The 22,452-nt window shown below is 42.2% G+C and overlaps 1 protein-coding gene across 1 annotated transcript in view; it reads right to left on the reverse strand.

The window, feature by feature from the left end:
- Positions 1-22,452, reverse strand: part of sema4bb (sema domain, immunoglobulin domain (Ig), transmembrane domain (TM) and short cytoplasmic domain, (semaphorin) 4Bb) — a 44,023-nt gene that overhangs the window by 18,637 nt on the left and 2,934 nt on the right. The window contains exon 2 of the mRNA XM_020080174.2: positions 12,077-12,523. Within this exon, the coding sequence (XP_019935733.1) occupies positions 12,077-12,197 (121 nt within the window). The 5' untranslated portion in view covers positions 12,198-12,523. The remainder of the gene's footprint in view (positions 1-12,076; positions 12,524-22,452) is intronic.

The raw sequence follows: 22,452 nt of genomic DNA on the forward strand, positions 1-22,452 counted from the left end.
TCCTTCCCCTGCAGCCTCTACGAAGCCCAGATTCAGTGTATACATTCCTCTTTTTACAACAGTTCCTTCAGCTTTGCAATCTACTCCACAGCTTTTAGCTTTTCACTGTGAAAGTGAAGTTTGTGAGAGTTGATGTTTGGAGCCTGTTTTTTGTAAGCAGCATGAGGTCTGACAGCTGGTCACTTTTTAGTTTGACTCACTGGACGGATAAACTGCTTAAAAACAGCTCGTTTAAAGGCCAACACAAGCCCTAAGAAATCCTGGGAAACGGTTTATAAACTGTCGGACCTTCAAACTTTGTGACCGAGCCGCATCGAGGCTGAGGGAGACGTTATCGCTTGATATTGCTCACTAAAGACACAGGACACGGTACTGGCAATCAAATACTTGGGAATCCAATTCTTATGTGCTTCAAACTATGCTGTTTTTTGACCATATTTGTAAATGTTTATCTGTGGCCTCCCATTCCAAACATATTAAACACACTCCATGTTTTTTCCCCCGAGCCAAAACGCTGGGGGTCACGGTCTCCATTTGCTAGTCCAAATAAGTGGCTTGTATCTGGGGTTGTAAACACTAATATTTGCTGCAGTTAAAACCATTTACAGCCTGTCTCCCCCTCCACCCCTCTGTGTATAACCAGAAAACTGAATTTGAAAGAGACAAATGCATTTATCTCCGACACTCCAGGTGGTGCGTTGGACCGTAATGCAAATGGAACAGCAATAAATGTTTACAACCCACAACTTAAACTTTTCAATATGCTTGCAAACAAATGGCTCATCTAACGCTTGGGGCACTTTGGCACGATGATCGTCTTCCCCTCATGGGAGCGAAAGCCAGCTGCACGAGCTCCATCTCATCCAAAAATCAAATCTTAGCCTCTCTCCAGATCAACAGCCCTCATTCAGCTCAAAAACGTGGTGACATCTGGAGTCAATGAAGAGAAGGGGCCTGTCATTAAAATCAAGGGGAGGGGAGTACGGAATAGAAAGAGACTTCCTATTGTCATTCTCGGCTCGTTCAGGACAGGAGGGAGAAATACGAGTTCTCCCAATGTGGAGGAAAACTTGCTTTATTTCAAGGTAAATTAAGACTGTTAAAAATGTGCTAAATGCTCATAAAGAGAGATGCTCTCAGTCCCAGTGGACCCTGCAGTTGGCAGACAAAGGAGAGCCATCTCACTGCTCAACAGGGGGACATATCATAGCTCCACTGTCACGGCTCCCCTGGGCTTTGGCTATTCACTGGAACCAAAAACAGCCTTCCCTGGGCATATTAAAACTCTCTGACATAAATCACAGTGACATCCTGTTAGACAGACAATGAAATAACGAGCAGAGGCGAGCTAAGCCATGAAACTTTTAGTCCGAGAACAGGCTGGTTGGCGGGAGGGGTGGGAGTGTTGACCGGAGAGAGGGGACTTCAGGTCGGGTTGTGAGAGGGGGAGTTGTTGTAATCAGGAAGACAGGATTGAGATGTTGACCTATGTAGAAACATGGAGACAGTCTGGGGAAGAACATTTATTTTCAAACTACTCTGAGATGTTGTTGTGATAAGAGCGGAAGGTCGAGCAGGAACAAATGGCAGCGCTGTGTCAAGATGCAGCGATTTCAAACAGACACTCAAAGCTTTCTCCTCATTTTCCAACCATGGAGTCACGGAGCTTCAGAAGACTTTCTTTTCCTGTACTTTCAGACAATCTCTCTATACCTGCTGCATTAGGCTCCATATTCTGAGTGTGCTCTGACCGACGTCTCTGATGCAGCAGGTCACTTGTGCGTTTTGACACCCGTGCAGCAGAATGCCGGGCAGCCACAGAGAGCGGCAGCAACCGCCGTACCCTTTCACAGCCAGGCCCAAGGTCCATTCATCACCCCCGCTGTTTAATCAGCTAGCTGTCACCAAGCAGAGACCCTCAACCTCTGCTAATGCTCATCACATCACAACTAAACCATCAGTATGGCTGCTTTATTGTTGCTGCTAATGTTCTGAATAAGCACAGAGTCCAACTGAGTACATTTGGCTCGATTCTCTGTGGTTATGAAAGGCTGCACACTGCAGGAGAGGCCGAAAAAGAAATTGGTTTAAATCTGGAATAGTTAAAAAAAAAGGCCCCATTTGAAGACAGTTTCCAGCTGCAGGAAGAGAGACGCCTGAATATCTTTTCTCCAGCGGCAGATAAAACCTCTCAGTAATTAATTAGGTGAAATTAAATTTTGGCAGTATGTTCATTGTATTCAATGAATCTCTCCCTCTTTTTCTTTTTTAATCAGTGGAGGTAATGACGGCAGAAACAAATTACATCAGGATTTGAGAGCAGCTGCTCTGTGATCACACAAACTTTTTTACTTTACAGAGAGAGAAGATGACTCACACACAACGAAGAGCTACAAACGTCTTGAATTAAAACTGATACACACAAGGTGAAGTGTCTCATCTGTGCCAGGAAATGGTGGAAAATCCCCACTTTTGCATGAATTCAGTTATTGTCAGAATCACTTTCCATATGTAAATCATCTTAACATGTACACTAGGTTCTAGTGCCACCTCTCATTTTTGATTGGTACCGGGTCATAAACCGAACCTGCGGCCCCGTCCGGATCCGTATAAGGTGACCACTCGCTCAGCTGGTCGAGCTAGCGCCAACAAAATTATTGAATTCCGTATTATCTGCAAAATGCATCACCTCAAATAGGTGGTTTCCTTCTGTCAGTTGAGGTATTTTGCAAAACAACAATCCACACAACAAATAGGCTTAAATACTATGTCTGTATACATAATAAGTAAAACTCTTATCGGAACAAGGTTACAAAGTGCTTTACAAATTACAACGGAATAAAACAATGCAGAACAAAACAAGTCAAAAGAAAATATTAAAACAAAAAACATCTTTTCCAATCAGCATTTGTGTCCAGTATGAATGAATACCATCAGCAGTGACCACAGGGTAAAAAACCACAGACCTTTGTCTTGTCCGGCACCAAACACAGTGATAAAAACATGACACCCAGGTGAACAGGCTGATTTGGCAAAACAGCAATGTGAGAGAGCACCTCTGAGTATTTGTGACGCCGAACTTGATGAACCAGGGAAACATCTTCACTGGCAATTGGAGAGGAGCCGGCAAGTTTACCCACATTTAAAAAAAAAAATGTTTTGCCCATTCATTTTGGTGTAAGAACGGTATGAGGAACTACCAGAAAGTTGGTGCAAAAATCTTTCCAAAAATGTTCCTTTAACAGAACGGTCTTTTAACAGAAAGACCTTGAGATAAATGTAAGCATTTCTATAATGTAGTAGACGTGTTCATGTATAAATGATCTCTTGTATATCCTCACATCTTCTTGAATTTTAGAATAAAATGCATTTTGTGGAACTAACATGGCAGAAAGACTGAGTCACAGCTGAGTGTGTTCAGCTTCTTCACCGCTGAGCTATAAACTGAGATATCACCACAGGGTGCCAGCTCGCAGACATAATGTTGCTGAGAAATCAAATACATGCTGGCACTTTGGCATGCATCATGTTTCAGAGAAAATAGAGCAGGGTCAAGTGAGCTCTTTTTTCTAAAGGTTTAATAGCACTCCTTTGGCGGGGGCGATTGATTGGCTGCTTGGTAGACATCCGCCGCCCAAGACTCTCCTAAAAGCCCTGACTGTAAACATGCCCCAGATTTACTGAAGCAGCCTGAGCCAAGTCACACGGCAACGGGGGCAACGGGGACAAAGGGGTTCACTTGCCGGGTGGAGAAAATCCAGAGGAGAGGAGTGTGTAGCAAAGTTGATATTAATCTCACTGCCAGCTCTGCTTATCTCACATGCAAGACACAAATGTATTAGAAAAACAACTATCTATCTCTGCTCTGTCAGCTGAAGCTACAGTACAACGGCGCACAGCTTCAAGTCTCACCGTCTGACGCGGTTTGACAACGGGCCTGATAGCGGCGCTGGAGCTCCTGACAGAAGTCACATCAAGGTCACTGCAGCACTGCTCCCGCTGATATTTGGGCAAAGAAATTTCATTGACGCAGACGACTGGCAGCCGAACGCAGCCTCGTTTCTGTGCTGCTGTGCTGGAGCGGGCCAAACATGTCGTCACAGAAAAGAGAGGGCCGACTGGACAGAAGAGATGGGTCAAACTGTTTCCACACATTATCATGTCACTTTAAACTGCTTTTTAATTGAACTGTGGACATAGAAATCAATCTGCATGTGTGACATTGTTGTACTAGTTCAGTGCCTGTTCTAAACCTGCCTGTTTGGAATGGGCTTTCAGTTTGGCTTGTGGTGATGCTGGTTGCAGTTTTCTTTCTGCTGCAGGACTCAGTCCGTCATGCAGCCCTGAAGCTGTTGCACAAACAGCTACAGGGCGCTGGTTATCTTTTTATTCAAATGTATTAATATTAAACATATTGTGCCAAAATCAAACCAAACTCTACACAGCACTTACTTGGGCCGCTAACAACATACATGCCAAGTGTAAGGTTGATAAGATGAATGGTTCTCAAGATATGAGTGCCAAAGACACGGATTTCTGGAATTAGCGGAAAGAATTGAAATAATAAATCAAATTAATATATTATATTAATATGTAAAATAATATATACAATAAGTAGAAATTCACCAAAATGTGATCGAGACAAAACCTGAGGGAAGATGGAGCAGAGCAAATCAGACTGCTGGTCTGTGGATAAACGCCAGCAGCACTGGACCATGAGACGTATCTACAGAATATCTCTAGTATCTATAACAGCAGGTCATCTCATATGTGTTATCACTGGAAACAACGGTGTGGTTTTGCTGCTATTTTGTGTGTTATGTTGTGTATTGTGTTTAAAATCATACTGAGAGGCAACTGCACCTTGCAGATAATAACCAGAGCCTAACAGTGTGTAAATCCTGTGTTCACTGTGTGTGTGTGAGGATTACGCTGTTCCACAGTGTTAATGGTACCACATGATTACATGTGCAGGAACACAACATGGTGACAACAGTCCAGCAACGGAATGAGCGAGTATTTGGTGGAAATGTGGGACAGTCGTGTGAAGCTGAACTGAGGAATGCTGATTCTCTGAAGAAACAACAACAACACACACGCCATGGATGAGGTCAGTGCCTGAAACACAGCATCTCTTTAAAAGCAGATAACAAAGGGCCTGACACAGCGGAGGTGCTCTGCTCTGTAATTATTGGCTCTTAGGTGTCGTCTTGATGCACAGTGGATTGGCACACACACCTACCCACCACCCTGAGCAGCAGTGGATGGAGGGCAGCGGCCTATCACAGCTGAAAGCTTTCAAATCCTGAGCTTGGTTAGACAGAGGGAGAGTATGTGGTAGATGAGAGGGTTATTCAAACACAGACTGCAGAGAGAGAGGAAGATAGTTGGTATAATTTCCTCACTCAGTATTCAAAACAGACGTGCCTGTGCCTGTCATGTGTGGGATGACTCTTCAGCCGCTCTCTCTATCATACTCCTACACTCGCTCTTGACAAGAGACAGTACATGTCACTGGAATCTGACACACACACACACACACACACACACACACACACACACACACACACACACACACACACACACACACACACACACACACACACACACACACACACACACACACACACACACACACACACACACACACGCCTCTCACTGGTTGTTTTGCAGTTTTAGCGACGAAACAGGAGAAGAGCAGCTCCATTAAGTTTCAAATGGATTTTACTATTAGTATTTGGTGAATTTAACTATATTACTATGAATTTGAGATTTTGAAAACCAAAAATGCTCAATCAATTAACCAATGTATCAACCACTAAATCAGATTCTATTTGTAACACTCTGCAATGAAAGGACATTTTAAGAATGTAATTTTTCACTTCTGAAATAAAATATATATTTTATTGTTTTCAGGTTATAATTCGGACAATTTCCTGCATTCAGTTCATAAACAATGCAAGCACGTGTCAAAGTTACTGCTAATGTGAGCTTCATGTAAATGTAATGTCTTTTTCCACTGAGGTAAACATTGATTTTCTCTCTGTGAGGAACACCACATGCTGTTCTGTTGTCTTGTTGACAAAGCTGTTGCTCAAGGACGATCTGCTGCTGCTGCTGCTGCTGCTGCTGGCCTTGTTGCCCACTACAGAAACTACAGGTGTCAAATTCAACCAGAGCAGAAATCTTCAGAATAATAATCTAATAGCGGGCAGCTCCTGATGATCCATATCCTAATCCACTGTCCACTTCCTCAAATGTTTACTCCAAAAACCCATGCACACAGAGAAAGATTGGCTTGATAAATAACATGGTATCTATGGTTCAGCCAAGTGGACTTGAAGAGAAAAAAAAAACATAATTTGTGTCGGCACTGCAAATATCCAGATCCAGCTGGCGTGCACGTGGCTGCAGATGGTTTCTGCTGCAACTAGAATCCCATCAAAGTGCACGTCCATACAACTCTGCTGCCATTTCTCAGTCTGCACACTTGTTGATTATTCATGGAGAAAAAAATTCAGGCACTTTTTGCTGCGTACACGCACACACACACACACACACACACACACACAGCAACATAAACAATAGAACGTGATTCACACATCGTCACACACCTGCAGCGAACAGGATGAAACACTGCGTTTCCTTCGAACTGCCTTACTCTCATTTCTGTCTCTTCTCATGGTAACATTTGGTATCTCTAACTTTTTTTGTGCCTTAGATTCATTGCAAAACTTTGTGCAGTGCTCTTAGTCTCTCTCTCTCTCTCTCTCTGTCCCACAAACACATTAACCCGTCTGTCACAGTTGGACCAGTCCTCTGTAGCAAAGATCCTGCCCAGATGGTACCAATATCCCTGGAGTTTAGAGTAGTGACTCACTACAGTGGCCAAGAGTGTCGGGAAATGGGTCCAATCAATATATTCTACTGATTAACATTATTAAGCAGAACACCAGGTGCCTGGTGAGTGTTTTCTCTTCATCTGCTGCATCAGCCTTTTTATTTTGTTGCTCATAAGGGTTATTCTGCCCACACAAGGTTTATGGTGGACTCACTCGTATAAATAAGAACAAACCTTGCTCTCCTGTGTCTGTGAGCATCACAGGCACAGTAGGCTGTCACTTACTGTAAAATCAGAAAGTTTAATTGAACCCCTCAGCTCAGTGTACAGCCCAGACAACCAACCAGGCCTCACAGGGACACACACACACGCACTCTCTCTCTCTTTTCACACACACCCACCAGCAGCAACACGAGGCATGTGGAGTGTATTAACATACTGGAACTGAATCAGGAAAGTTCTGAATTTTAAAGATACACGAGACGGCAGATTGTAACCCTTTCACTTCTGCCTCGACTCTTAATGTGGAACCTGGAACTGAAAGATATATTAGGACACACTTATATTCATAGTGTGGTTTTATTATGAGCTAATTATAATGGTAACAGTGATATATTTTAAAAGGAATTAATATATTTTAAACCCTCCTTTGGTATATTTATATCTGTTTTTTAACACATCAATGCATTAGTGGAAAAAAACAGTGCACAGGAAAGAATCTTCCATGATAACAATAGGAGGCCAAAGCACCACCCTGTCATATTCTTTACCAGCACACAAAATCAGTTTCAACATCACAACCCTGTGAGTGTGTGACTGGTTTCAGTTTTAACCTCAGACACACCGTGTGAGTGGTGGAGGCTGCAGTGCGACAGTGAGTTAGTAATTTATGTTAAACCAGCTAAACATGATAAAAAAAAATTTAGGTGTGAAAAATGTGAGCAGAATACCAAGTAAGTCAGATATTGATTCTGCTCTTAGGGGAAAATAACGTGCACAGTGATCAAAGCAAGGAGTTTATTCAACAGCATTTTAAATCCTTAATGTTTTGTGGAGAAAGTTCTTTTTAAAAGTAGCAGACGTGTTATTAAAAAACAGTTTGAGTTTATAAAAAACAAGAAGCTTTGTTGTGTGACTTTGCTTTAAGAGCAATCCATGGCGATGCAGAGCTACAGAAATATCAATGCTGAATAAATCACTATGCTGCAAAAAAGACGAATTCAAATTATGTTTTCTGTGTCGCAGCAACTTTGGTCATCAGGAAGTAAAGTTTTTTGTTTTGGAGCGATCCACAGTGCATCAGAGGAATCCAAAAACACACACTGACACTGTTTAACCTCACATTCCTCTCCGTCCATCTCGATTACCAGCTACACCGTTACTCCTCGCCACTCGCCATTTACTTCAAATCAAACGCTCCTGATTGAGATCTGCGGGGACTGAACTTTTCTGTACATTCCCTGGAGCGTGCAGGCGACGAAGCCATTAGAACGTCTGAAACACACGGAGTTGATGTGCTGTGATTACGCCCCATTGTTGCAGCTGTTGTGGCGTTACATGCGGGCACTTGAGAGTGCCACCTCTGGTAGAAGCCGAAGCTTTTCATTCGGGACCGATGGGCGTGTCCATGCCGGGTTTTAGGTGGGCACCGGAGCATGTCTAAAACCTCACGAGTATTTGGCCTGACGTGCCCCCTCCCTTTCTCTCCCTCTGCCCCTCCTCCGTTCCTGCACTGCGATCCACACACTGCCAAGGTCACCGGATTAGCATGCATGAGGGAAAGTGCACAATATTCGCTGAACATAAACCAAACGTAAACGGGAGAGGACACCGTGTACACTGAGCATACGCAGCGCGCTCAACAGCTCAGCTTAAATGGGCCTTTTGCTCTCTACTGCCCAGACACATGAGTAGAGATGTCGTTTCTCACTTCAAACTCAAAGACAGCAAATATAATGCAACCTTATTCCCAGTGACAGTAGAATACAGTTAATGCACCTGAGCTTTAAACAGCAGGAACAACAGTGAGCTTGCCAAACGCTCTCACCAGCTCATTAAGGTAAACTGTTCTTATTAAGTGCTGAACTGATTCACTCCCCTCACTTGTTCCACGTGAGAGAAAACTAAAGTAAAACAAATCCCCTCCTCAGCACATCCCTGGACTGAAGACACCAGCATCCGGCCCGAGTGGACTTTCTGATAACCAGCAGTGTTACATGCCGCATGCCTAACCAATGCTTGCTGCTATAAGTCCCATGATCCTTTGTGCTGCCTCTCTGCACAAGAGTCATAATGAAAAACAGACAAGCTCTCCGACTGCAGCGACCACAAAAACCTCCACTCATTGCACACGAGAGATTAGCCCGCTCATTAGCAGAGAAGGAAGGAGCGAGGGAGAGAAGACGGACAAAAAGAAAAGGGTCGTTTTTCCAGGAAAAAAATGGTCCTCACTCGAGAAAACAGCTCAGGTCCCCTTTTTCCTACAGACTAGAGAAATGAGAAATTTTAAGTGGTGAGCCGCTTCACATGTTCAGTATCAGACATCTGCCTTAAACTGTAGTTATAGGGTTGTGTATTGGCAAAGACCTGAAGATTCAATACATCGACTTTGATCATGGTACATGGTTCGCTATATACAATATATACAAATTACAATTACATTACATGCATACAATTCAATACATATCGCTATATATAAAATTAAAGCCTTAAATACGATTTACTGTGTATAATCTTGATGTACATTGTATATAACTGTCTTGAATGGTGTTAAAAAAAACGTGGACATGATCACAACACAATGGTGTCATTTCGGTTACAAAGCACCTATGGCTTATTCCATGCTTACACATCTGTTTCTCCTCACTGCAACGCAGCAAATCCACTTCTGTTTATATCAGTGCACATTTTCCACAGCAGCACCACCGATCGTTCTGAGTGCGAGGCCGCTCTGCACCGCTATCCTCACATTTATGTTTAAACAAAGGAGGCAGGACTATTGATACTCTATTGAGGAAAAAAATATTGCAATAGTTAGCTGTAACGATATTTCTGCACAGCCCTGTGGTGTATATGTGGAATGTACTGTATATAATGTCAGCGATGCTGCAGACCCTGTTTATGTTAAGCTGTATTCTTAATGAAAACAGGTTGCTCTCAGTGTCGGTGATGTTTTAAAAGCATGTTCTTACACCAAATCATCAGCTGAAAAGTGTGTTGTCTACACTACTACTTATGCTCTCAAGCCGCAATGATCTCAATCATGAATTTTAGATTAGGAACACTCAATGGAGTTAAGCAAAGTGAGGGAGGGGAGAGAGAAACATCAGAGGTTTGCTTAACACTTAGCTGCTGGGAACCAGCTTTGGGCCAATTTAATCCATTTAGTTCTTTGAGAAACAAGTTAAATGGCTCAAGTATGTGAAAGGTTGCTCTCGGGGTATGAGCGATGCCAAAGTGGGAGACGGTGCATTACGGCACATTGCCTCGCTGAGTTGGCTGAGGAGTGAAGAAAACATCAGACTGCTGTTTTCAGAGGGAGGGAACTTCAAACACAGACAGGCAGTGTTTATAGGAGCCGAAACACCCCTGCATCCACATAAACCTGTACTTTGGTTGTTGCTGGATCGGCATATTTGCCTGTGTGAGTACTTCTGACACCACAGACTTAAACATACAGGAACCAGAGAGCCAATTTAAAGAAACATGATGATGAACAGTCCTTTTTTACAGCTACAACATAGGATGTTAAAAAAATAAGTGTTAAGTGACACTTCCCAGAAAAGCAATTTTCCCAGTCTGCCAAACAACAACCTGATTCCCCGACTCCCTCCTGCATTTGTCATAAGCTCCCACAATGCATCAATCAATTACCCAGAAAGCTGTCAGCTCAACAAAGACAAAGAAACGTTGACATGTTTTTAAATTATGAAAGCTTAATCCACAGGAATTATAATGAGGAGTGCTGCAGTGTGTGGGGGAATAATTACATGCAGTGGTGAAGTCAGGTGAAAAAAAAGGGTCTTCTATTCACTCAGTGGATTCACCGGGAGACACGGAAGGTTTATATTTGTGAGGTCGACTGTTGCAATCTGCTGAACATTATCAAAAGGTGGAATTAGACTCCAAAGGGTGGAAGAGCAAAGTGAGCTGAGTACTGCATGATGTCAGACTATATGTGTTGTGCAACAGTTTGGGGCCTACAAACTGTCGCACTTTGTTTCTTCATCAGTCTGAGCATGCTATTCCGAGCATACTTCTCCCCGTCAAGGCTCAGGGTGTAAAAACAACAAAAACAGCAAATTTTGTAACAAAGTGACATCTAATCTTCAAATAATTGCCTGCACTTTAGAGGGGTGATGTTTGTAGCGCAAGCAACTTCAAATTGGTGTGTGTGTGTGTGTGTGTGTGTGTGTGTGTGTGTGTACGTCAGGGCCTACAGGCATTTGTCCTCTTTACAAATACACTGTTGCAGTGGCTGCTTCACTACACATCACAAATACACAGCTGTGTTTGTTGTATTTCTTCACCATTGACCTAAATGATGTTACTTGTGTGGTATTTCACTCAGAACTAGTCCACTCACTTAAATTGTTGTTACAATTGTCAAGCTTCCCATTATCGCACAGCATATTAACACAATCTACAAAGAAATAATTTTTTAGGAATCTTTAAACTACAGATCATTGATTTCAGACAGACATAAAGAAAAAAAAACAGCTATTCAGTTCTTGATAGTAACTGTCGACTCTGGCAGCTTAAACTGTAACTGTTGGAGCCGACTTCTCAGCTGGAGACGGCGCTAGCGTAAACTTGAGATGGTAGAAAAGCCCCAAGTGACTTTATTTTTCAAGCTAGCTAATTTAAAACACCAACTATGAAAAGCACAAGCTATGGTCGCGGGGTGGACGAGCAAAAGATTTCACATGACAGTTACACAGACCTAAGAGTTATGTTGTTGCGTGCGAGAGAACTACATTGCATGCCACTTGCTCACAACTGTAGCATAAACCATGAGGTCTGACTGTTTGCATGGACAGTAAAAACTTTATGGACAAAAGCACAAGCACAGCGTATAACACAGCTATACAATGCAGCAAAACACCAAGTTAAAGATCACTTATGTTATTATGAGAGGTGTAAAAAAAAATTGGTACATTATAAAAATGTGGCATATACAGGCATACACAGTTGAAATATTGATAACAAGTGTGTCAGGTATTCATTTAGACTTACTGTACGGGAAACTGATGCGCGGTGTGACATCATCCTCCGTGGCCATCCCTGATTGGAAGTAGGCGGCCAATAATAGCACAGCAGCGAGGAGAGAGTGGACAGTCACAGCTAGCGTCCACATGGTTACTGGATCCTCTCACACAGACATAAACAAATGCACGCTACTTGCTAAGATTCTTTGGTTTTCATTAAGCTCCTGGACTTCAGAGCTTTATTTTTTCACTCTCATCTTCCTGTAGGATGAGGGGAGGGGGGGCGAGGGAACGTGTCCTTGACTTGATTGTTGTACTCCCAGTGGTCCTTACACACAGTTAGTAGACTCTTATCACAGAGAAGAGGAATCCTTTCTGGATTAAAAGCTGCTGGTTTTCATCCACTCGTAGTAGCTCTGCGATGGATCAGTGCTAAGCTCCGACCAGTGGCCACTTAGTAAAAGTCATTTTGGATCTGTGGAGAGAAGAGAGAGAAGCAGATTCTTTAGGTTTGATCCAAAAACAAGTTTAAAAGAAAAAGATGAAACACGAGCGTGAATAACAGATCTATATCCAAACTTGTAACGCAACAACAACTTGCAACTACAAAAGTAAAAAGAGATGATAGATGTGGCGATGGGTTCATCTGGAGGATGGTGAGGAACACGAACACCACAGCTGACTTATCAGTTCTGACAGGAAACGTTGGCATCACCCAAAGATGGCCTGCCTCATCTCTCAGACCTGACACTTTAATATTTAAGAGTAGCACACTGGTGACTCCAGCTTGAGCCATGACAACCGAAACAACTATTTGTGCTTTCAGCATTTACTGTCATCACACTGCCAGGGAAGGAAAACTGAAGAAGAAGTGATTCAGACCACCAGCCAGCAACATAAACACACTCATCACATGGTAGCTGGAAGGGTTTAGGAAACTTTATAATTTAAGTGAATGTCTTGATTTGCTGTTGGCACTGCAGCCCAGCCCACAAAGTTTCTCTGTGAGATAAAGTGTCTGTTTGATTTTGTTTTAATCTCTATATTTAATTAAGCTATCATCAACAATTGGTCAGAGATCATGGAGAAGATCCTGTGGGAGCTTGGCTCTAATTTTGTGGGTATGTGGGGAAATAAATGAAAGAACAGCGACTCCCAAGACCACTCTGTAATTTGTTTCAAAGAGGCGCAGTGAACATGACTCCAACTTTTATTGGCTTCAGTGTGAGTGTGCAGATAAGGTGCACGTTATGTAGATATATATGCTGAGACTGTATTTAGTAGGGGGTCAGCTTTCTTGGAAAAAAAATCCCATCTGTTTCTTTCTTTTTTGTTTAAAAGAGATACAGAAGATAAATCTGTGTCGCTTTTTTGAAAATTCATTATTAATACTAGAGTGGTGCATAGCGTTGCCAAGGCTTAACAGTCTCCTTATGAAAACATATTTTAATTCAAAAGCCTGATTATTTATCATCAAGATCTATAAATCCCTGGGAAATCAGTGAAAACACATCTCAAAAGTGAAAAAAGATTCCTGGATCCATCCCCTAAATTTAATCCTCCCCAAATTTACTAGGTTATTTTTTGGTCCATGTCCCATCCTCCCACCAAGTTTTGTGGTAATTTGCAAAAAACAAACCATTGGCAAAGAAAACTCCTCGTCGGAGGTGATAAATCATGAAATGATTATAGTTCTTATAGTTTTGATAGTCAGTAGAATCAAAGTGTAAACACAACACTGACCTGAAGTTGTGAGCAAACAGCTGCATATTTCCACATCCTAGCTACGTTAGCATGCATTCGGAGTGTGGCGATGACCACCTGATGAATGTGTGTCAATATTCATTCTTCTAAGAGATATTTGAATTATTCAGGTTTTGCATCCATCACATGTTGGACAGGTCATTCACATGCTTATTTATGCGCTGTGAATGTTCATAACGTTTAATAGGGCGTTGCCAGGAAAAGTTCCAGAAAATAATCAGACATTTGCATTCTCACATACAGCCCCTCAAGAGGAGTTCAGGAAAATATCCAGACTTCAGTGCATGCCTGAAAACCAAGTAGTACCCTCTGTTTTCTATAATAGCCACCAGTGCCAGAAACACCAACCCGGGAAAGCACAGACACCTTAGCTCCACACTGAGCATACAACTCTGCTCCTGTGATACAAAACTCACTACTCCTTATTTGGCTGACAGCGCTGCATGTCTCCCCCGAGCTCCCACATACATGGTGACGTTTACAAAGTAAACAGTGGAGAGCGCATGAAGTCTCTGCTTAAGAGCTTGCATCACTGCAACAACTCCCTGAAGACCTCTCTCAAATATTTACGGTAGCTAATAAATCCAACAACAGCGCAAGACAAGCGGGGGTCAGCAAGTGGCCCCTGCTGGACCTTTTCAAACTTCTGGTAAACCTGGTTAAGCAACAACTATGTGCAGGATAAACAGATTTACAACCACGTCTCTAACAGGGACGCTGGCTGGGACTGGCAGCTCGCTGACTGAATGACTTGTTGACTTTGTGGCTGGTAGCGGGCAGATTGTAGTTGACTGACTTGCAAAATGACTCAGGAACGTGTATTTTTGAAGGTTAGGTAGAAGGTTGTCTGTCTCACCTTTTCCATGGCAACACAGATCAAGTTTTACTGATAAAACACCTTTTTCCTCTTATCTCTGCCTCGGTGTCTCGCTGTCACACCCTTGTCTCTCACTTTTCCCAGGTTCTTGAGCAATGAACCCATGTGTCACTCTTCGCTTCACCAGCAACTGCTCCGGTGAAGCTAGCTGAGTCACGGGAGGCTTAAAACCCCAGCCATGTTCCTGTAACATCTCCCTCCTCCTCCTCCTCCTCTGCTGGTCCCACTCATGCCTGCTGAGACTGCAACAACAAGCATGGCAGCCCAGGGCATATCCTTATGTAACTCCAGAGGCCTTTAAAATTTTAATGAAAAGAGACGGGTGCTGCTGGGGAGGGTTTTCTGTCTCTCTGAGGAGCTGGGAATGATGAATTCTTCTGGGCTAATTCTGTATGGCACTAATGCGTAAAGGAAAACCTCAACACTCCAGCATTGACCTTTCAGTGTCCCAAAAAGTTGTTATTGCAACAGACTTACTTTGGTTACTTTTGGTCACGACGCACAGTCCTGATGTCCAGGTATTGGTGTTCAACTTAATATTGTTTAAAGGCCTGAATAAATGCCATACTCATATCTTATTCTCAATGATTCGTTCCAGATTGCCATATTAATCACCACCTTAACCACATGTTCTACTCCATCAAAGTACCTTAACAAAAACATACTGACAGATTTCAGGGACACGTGAAAAGCTTTTAAAGTCAAAGTCTGATAAATCCCAATTTCTGTTGTTACGTGTAAACCTTCTGGTCTTTTTCTATCTGGACACTTTCCTCAGTCACCTCCTCGCAGAAACATTTAACTACAAAACAAAAAGTTAGCATGCTGAGTCATAAATAAGTGATGTCAATGTATAGAGGCCCCTGCAGCAGAGTGTGAAATTTAAGGTATCTGGGGAATCCAAAGCACAGGGTGACTCACAGGTGTGATGCCTAAAATGTTCATATAACTGAGGCCAGCGCCTGAGGAGGACAAGACGGATGTTCCACAACCCAGAGGCAGATCCGCACTGCACTTGTTCTGTTTTCTTTTACATATTTTTGGCTTGACAACCATGTCACAAGTACATGCATTTAAGTCAAATTAATTGTGTCGAGTCTTAATCCATTCTGAGGACCGATGAAGCACGGATCTGAAGAAAAAGTATTAAATATTAATTTGATGATTTAAAGTATTAAATCATGATTGACAGCAAGTACTAAAGCAAAGAAAGTGATCTTATTAGAAAAAACTGTTGCAGGATTTATAGGACTAGAGCTCTACTCTGCTGGCACAGACAACCCACTATGGTCAGTGCCACAGGACCCATCTGCTTGCCTCGGGGAGGGTCTGCTGCTCCTTGTTTTCCATGCAGAGGGGATCTAGTGCCATATTGCTTAAGGCTACAGATTCATTAACCTTTCTAACCGCCCACAACCCGGAGGATCCCTATTAATACCTGCATCTGTTCAGAGAGAAAAAGGATGTGACAGATACATTGGACGACGCACTCTGTGCCAGGTCATAGCGAGTTCACTATAGAGGGAGCATAAAGAATGCTAACCACTTGGCTAATTTTGTGTAAACGACCTGGCTTTGCGTTCCACCACGAGCTCCCAATAACTCATCTCTGAGAAGTGACTTGTCTCTCATTTAGTCTTTGGCACAGACCGAGGCACTTATGGAGATGATCAGCAGCCAGGCACGACCCTGTGATGAGAGCTCTATCACAGATCTTGACATGAGGCTACATTATGTTGCAGTCAAATCCATTAACAGTATTAGAAGCACATTTTAGACCAAAGTGACGGGGAACTATGAATGCATCTTACTTTTTGCCAGGTTTAAGGGTGACGTTGTAAGACCACAGCCAAAAAATCATTGTTTTAGTTTTGGCATGATTTAAAAGTTAATTCCTTCCACTTGTGACCTTAAAAACAACATGGCCCCTTTGGTTTAAATGACTATTCAGGATTTATGGAGCCATTATGTTGGGCAAAAAACATCTGAGGAGGTGCCTGACAAGGCAGAGACTCCTTGCTGTGCCTGTCATTATAACTCACACACTTATTGCCGTCTGCTTAGCTGAGTGGGCCAGTGCATGATTGCTTTAGAGCAGGGGGATGGGAGGAGGGTTAAAACAACCCCCCACCTTGATAAAAGAAAAATCAATGGTTGCCCATCAAATGACTATAGACCTTTTCTGACATGACCTGTGGGTAAAATCCAGGGAATTGGATACGTAGTTTATCCGCAGTTTGCCTTTCACACATTCACAACACAGAGGGAGGTTCACAGACACGTTCACAACAGCAACAAAGTGGAGCCGTCGAGTGCAGCAGCCAGAGGCAGGAAGTGACGTATTAACTGCGCTACAGAAACCACGTGATTTTCTACAACACACCGACACCAGTGTCGGCTCTTATCACTTCAAACTCTCTTGACAATCCTCATTTTGAGATATTTGTTTTCTTTTTGTTTTTTTTAATATTGTCGTGTTATAAGCGGCATCAACCCCCCCCACCCGATTGTGGTGAATCCACATTCGTCTCACTCAGACTTTTGCGTTCTCACATGCACCTTCAGCCCACCTCAGTTTTTGGGGCAAAGTTTAATAAACCCCAACTCTGCTTTAACACAATTTGAAACTTTGTGAACCCTAAATGGAGTCCGGGTCCAGGTTGGAGGCCACCTATTAGATACAGCATGTTCATGATACAGAGTGTGAACATGGGGTACCACATGTACTCTTGTCCAACCCATATGCGTGGACGTAAGGGGAAGTAAAGTTGCAGGTTTTAGCTGAGCAGACTGTTCCTAGCACCATGAAATAAGTCTCCTGAATAAATCATGACTGGGTTCAAAATAAACTGTGAAAAACCCTCCCGGTAGCAGTCGAGGCAGCAGCAATTGTTTCCTGAGTTGGCAGAGCAAATAGTAAATTCATCATCACAGTGACTCATGAGTTTACACAAAGTCAATGTATGAATCAGCATGTCTGGGTGAGGGAGCTCAGTGATAAAGATGTTAGATAAAAGATGAGGAGTAATGACGTCACCAACAGTAATCTATAAGACACATAAACAAAGTAGACAAGGCATGGTTTCTAACATGATTTTCATAGATATATGTATTACCTGGACTGTGTCACTGTCAAATGTCATCATTACAAAATGTGTAAAAAGAACAAGTTAACCAGTCAGAGGAATTTGAAAAACAGGAGGACTACACCAAGATAAGACTGAAATCTCATTCCTACATTTAGTGGAGCTAAAAAATGAATTGCTTTCTAAGGAATGTATAGGAGCTTATGGGAAATACATCTATCAAAGACAAATCTCCAGGATATCCTCTCACAGCCGCCTTCTAATAGTTTTCAATATGGATGCCCCACATTGTCAAAACTCATAAGCTGCACACAATGCATGTCCTAGAAAAACATCTTTCCATCAAGATACTGTTTTGTTTTTGCTTCTGAGAGGAAATTCCCGCAGAGCAGGAAATTGAATGCTGATTAAATGTAAGCATATTAAAGATATTTTTAAATGGCAACAGAAGAAAAGGAATCAACAGCTATCAAGACTGAGTAAAAGTGGCTGGATTTCTGTTTACACACACACACACACACACACTCACACACAGACACACACACAAAAACAAACAGGAAAATGTTCTCATATCGTCTCTTCAATATCATTTCTACCCTGCAGGTAACATGATTTGCTCTTGGCTCTGAAACTGAGGCCTCAGTGTCACTGCAAAACAGAAGAGATTTTAACTCGGGATAAAATAAAACTTTTATGCCAGCTCCAACTTTTAGGTCTATAATATGGAACATCTGCTCACTGTAGAGTCGGGATCTTTATGCCCGAAGGCAAACTTCCTCTGAAAGAAACAAATTTGTACAAATGGCAGAAGAAGAAAAGAAAAACAGATCTGACTGCTAATCAGTCACCACTGATTCAACATATCTCTCTCCACTTCCTCTATGCAAATTAATTTCTCTTAATGAGAGCAAGACGATATAAGTTGCCAGACAGTAGATCGATTTACTGCTTTCCCCTGGGTCACAAAGACTATGAAGATTTATAAATTAATCAGCAGATCTCAATAGCTACCGGGAGATTTCAGACTGTCTATTCTGAGGCAAATAAAACTAAAACATGTTTCTGAACATTTTAAATGATCAACCCCTGAATGCACTTCTGAAAACTTTTTAGTCTTAGCTCTGAATTAATTATTCACATGATCCCAGAGTGATAAGAGACTTTTTCCCTCCACGTATTATTAATTATTCACAGAATCATGTTCCCATTGATGACTGGCTGTAATGCATCCTGCTTTGGTATGTCGCAGAAGCATTAAATAAAAAAAATACTGATTATCCATGTTGAGCTCTATGCTGACGAATCAGTGAAGGCTATGTTGAGACCGAAAAGACCCGATCAGCAAGTGTCTATGTCATCGTTTGCAAAAGATCGACCAGAGTAGATGCGTTTTCAAGAACATAGCAGTATTGACGTAGCCTTACTCGTTGATGATTCACGTTGTCATTGACTAAAAATAAATAAGGATCAAAAGTTCCCTTTTAGACATGACAGACCCTGATATGAGAAAACAAACTGAGCCATGACAAGAATCGCACCATTTTAATCAAGTTATAAAAGTGCATATAAACACACTCATGGACTATTCCGCCTCTTTGCATTGAGCCTTCTTCTCACATGTTAATCAGTTATGATGCCGGACACTAAATGTGCCCTAATTGGCTTTTCCTGACCCGAAGCTTCCAGACAGATCTGTGTTAATTGTTTAACTAAAGTACGTGCAGTGTTTCCGTGATCCCGTCATGTCCGTGCCTCGCAGTCTAAAGGTGTTCATTAAAATGCAGCCATGACCTCAGACTTTCCTCTGTGGTGCCTCTTAGGTTAGCAAAGGGGCTGGATTTTCCGTGGCATCTATCCCAACATGCTAAATCTACACTGCGTTGAAATGAAGGGCAAAGAGTGAGATGTGACACTTTTCAGCTCTATCTTATGAGCCCAAATGGGATCTGAAGAATTTTCAAACTCCCTTCTTACATTGGTGTACAGACTGTTCAGCTCTGCCGCACAGGAAAGAGCAATTATCATTTCAAACGAGCGAGTGAAGCACAACTGGCAGAGGAGATAAGTGCTTAAAGGAGAGTTGGGGTCACCCTATTCCCTCTGATACAGACTTGCCCTTGCCTCAAATTATTCTACCCTGACGGGGGGAACAGTGGGAGAGCTCTTCTTGAAAGATTTGAAAAGCGTCAATTATGAATTGTGCATGTCAATCAGAGTGCAGTGTGATAGGAGGTATAATATCCCAGACTTTTACTAGATCATAGTCTGGTTAGAGAAACTATGGCCGTTTTCGTTCAGGTGAGGGTTAGCGCCTGGGAAGAGCACGCAGGAGGCAGGACATGACGTATGAATTCATTAACACAAGTGTTAGCTCGTATTGCTAAAAGCTTTCCAATTGTGTTGTCTTTCCCATTTCCGTCACTGTCTTCTTCATGTATTGCAATTCTTTCTTCATCCTGATATATTTGTTTTCTCAGTTTTCATATGTTAGAAACATCATCAACACGCCCACTTGCTCTCAGTGAATCCTGTGGACTTATTCCAGCTGTAATCTCACATGGGCTCAATCGGATGTTAGAAAAAATTTAGAGTGTCTGAAGCAACATTTGCATCCTCACATTCAGCTCCTCCTGATAATTTCAAGAGAAAGTCTGGAGTTCAATGCATGTATGCAAACTGTAACCTTAACCGAGATGTGCGAGCCACTCCTGAGGAAACCACTTTGCTGGATTAAGAGTAATTGCTATTAGACTATAAACTCAGTGGAAAACAGATTACACTAATCTCTTTTTGTTTAAAATGTGCTTCTGGGTTTAAAAACGTACTTTTATCCACTTAGACTAATGATGAAGTGTGCTGACCGATCAGGAAATGATAATGATTAGAGGCGAACATTTTTCCTCGGGTTGGAACCCCACAACAAAAAGAGACAAAGGAGGTTAAATTTACAGTTGCTTGCGGCTCTACAGCATGACAGACTTCAATTTAATGATTGTGCAAGCCATCAGTGGAGAAGCAAAAAAAAAAACAAAGGGCATTTCATTTATTTCCCTGCCACTCTGGTCTCTTTGTGACTGATAGGGGAGCACTGTTGCTATCAAAGCTACAAATGGCCACAACACACAGCGTCTCATTCGTGGGTCGGGCTGATGATGAAGTCAGTGGAGACCGTGGACAAACTCTGTGGCTTGACAAAGGAGAGTGGAAGATTTACAGTCTTATAATAACACAATAGAGGCCTTTGTGAGGTCTGGCCCACGCCATGTTAGCATCACAGTTCATCCTCTAAATACGCCATCAAATCCAAAGACTTCTATCTGTAGCAGGTTATTCATCTCATGACTTAAACATGGAGTTGGAGGGGAGCAGCATTAATCCCCGCAGTTAAACCGATGTGAGGACTCGTTTCCTTACAGGTTTTGACAAGCGGGGCAACAGGATTTAAAAGCGAATCAGATGACAATATTCTGGCCTCACCTTGTCGGACCCACGCTGCAGCCACAAGTAGGAATGCTGACGACCGTTAACACGAGCACTGACCACAGGACCGCTCACATTACTCATCCAGAGCGGGAACATGACACAGTTTGTGTGAGTCGTTTGTCAGGTTTGTCGCTTCAAGGCAGGTGGCTGTTTACTCCGAGCAAACATGTCGACTTCAAAGAGAACAGCTGTAGCTCTTCTGCTTTGTTTACCATCAGGTAGGGGATCTGTCTTTGTCTTCACAAGCAGTTGCCGCCAATAAAGGAAGTAATAAGTCAACGGTGCGGTCTCCCCTGGCAACAATCCCACTGATAACGGCTGATACATGTTGCAGACAAGGAATGGGGTCATAATGAATTTGTTCAACTATAACAGTTAAGTGGGGAAGTAATTGGAGAAGATTATTAAGACTGCCGACATTACGATTAATTGATTTCCACTTTAACTGCAATAAAAGAGAAAATTAACCTATTTTTCATAAGTAAGGGGCTGTTTGCAAATGATTTGGCCCGGGAGGAGACAGAACATTTTCTTTCACACTATAAACAAAGGGTAACAGAAAAAAAGTAATGTTCTCCAGAGCAGTCTACTCCCTTCAATCTTTAGAAAAAATACAATACTCCTTTCCAGCCTCGATGATTTCCACAGGGTCTCTAATCTCAGTGGGTTTTTCCTGCACTGAAGCATACATAAATCAGTTCATACATATGGCTTGTATTGACACACAAAATGAATTAAAATATAGTTTTAACAGCAGAATCGATTCTGCTTTTTCTGTTCTAAACAATGAAGCACAGTTTCCGATAACGTTCCCCTTCTGCCACATGAAAGAATACACACTCTTTGATTTTAAAGTTAAATAATAAAATATGGACTCTCAAGACGCTAAATAAAAACAATAACTGGATCCACACCAGCCCAGATCTAAGACTGTGGTTATCGGCTGATTCACCAGGAAAAACACAGACGGGTCTGGAAAGTCTGTTTTCCATTACAAAGTCACAGTTTATCTTTTTCTCTTCATTTCTTTCAAAACAAGAGGAGGAAATGGAGAAGACTTTGTTTCTCTCTGCAGAGGAACAAGTTACATAATACATTTTAAAACCAAGTCCACCACCTCAGATCGAGTCCACACACAGGACACTTGTGAAAAAGTGAAATACTTGTCACTGACTCAGAGAAGTGAATAAAGCT

This window comes from Paralichthys olivaceus, chromosome 1, assembly GCF_024713975.1.
Source record: "Paralichthys olivaceus isolate ysfri-2021 chromosome 1, ASM2471397v2, whole genome shotgun sequence".
Taxonomy (NCBI): Eukaryota; Metazoa; Chordata; class Actinopteri; order Pleuronectiformes; family Paralichthyidae; genus Paralichthys; species Paralichthys olivaceus.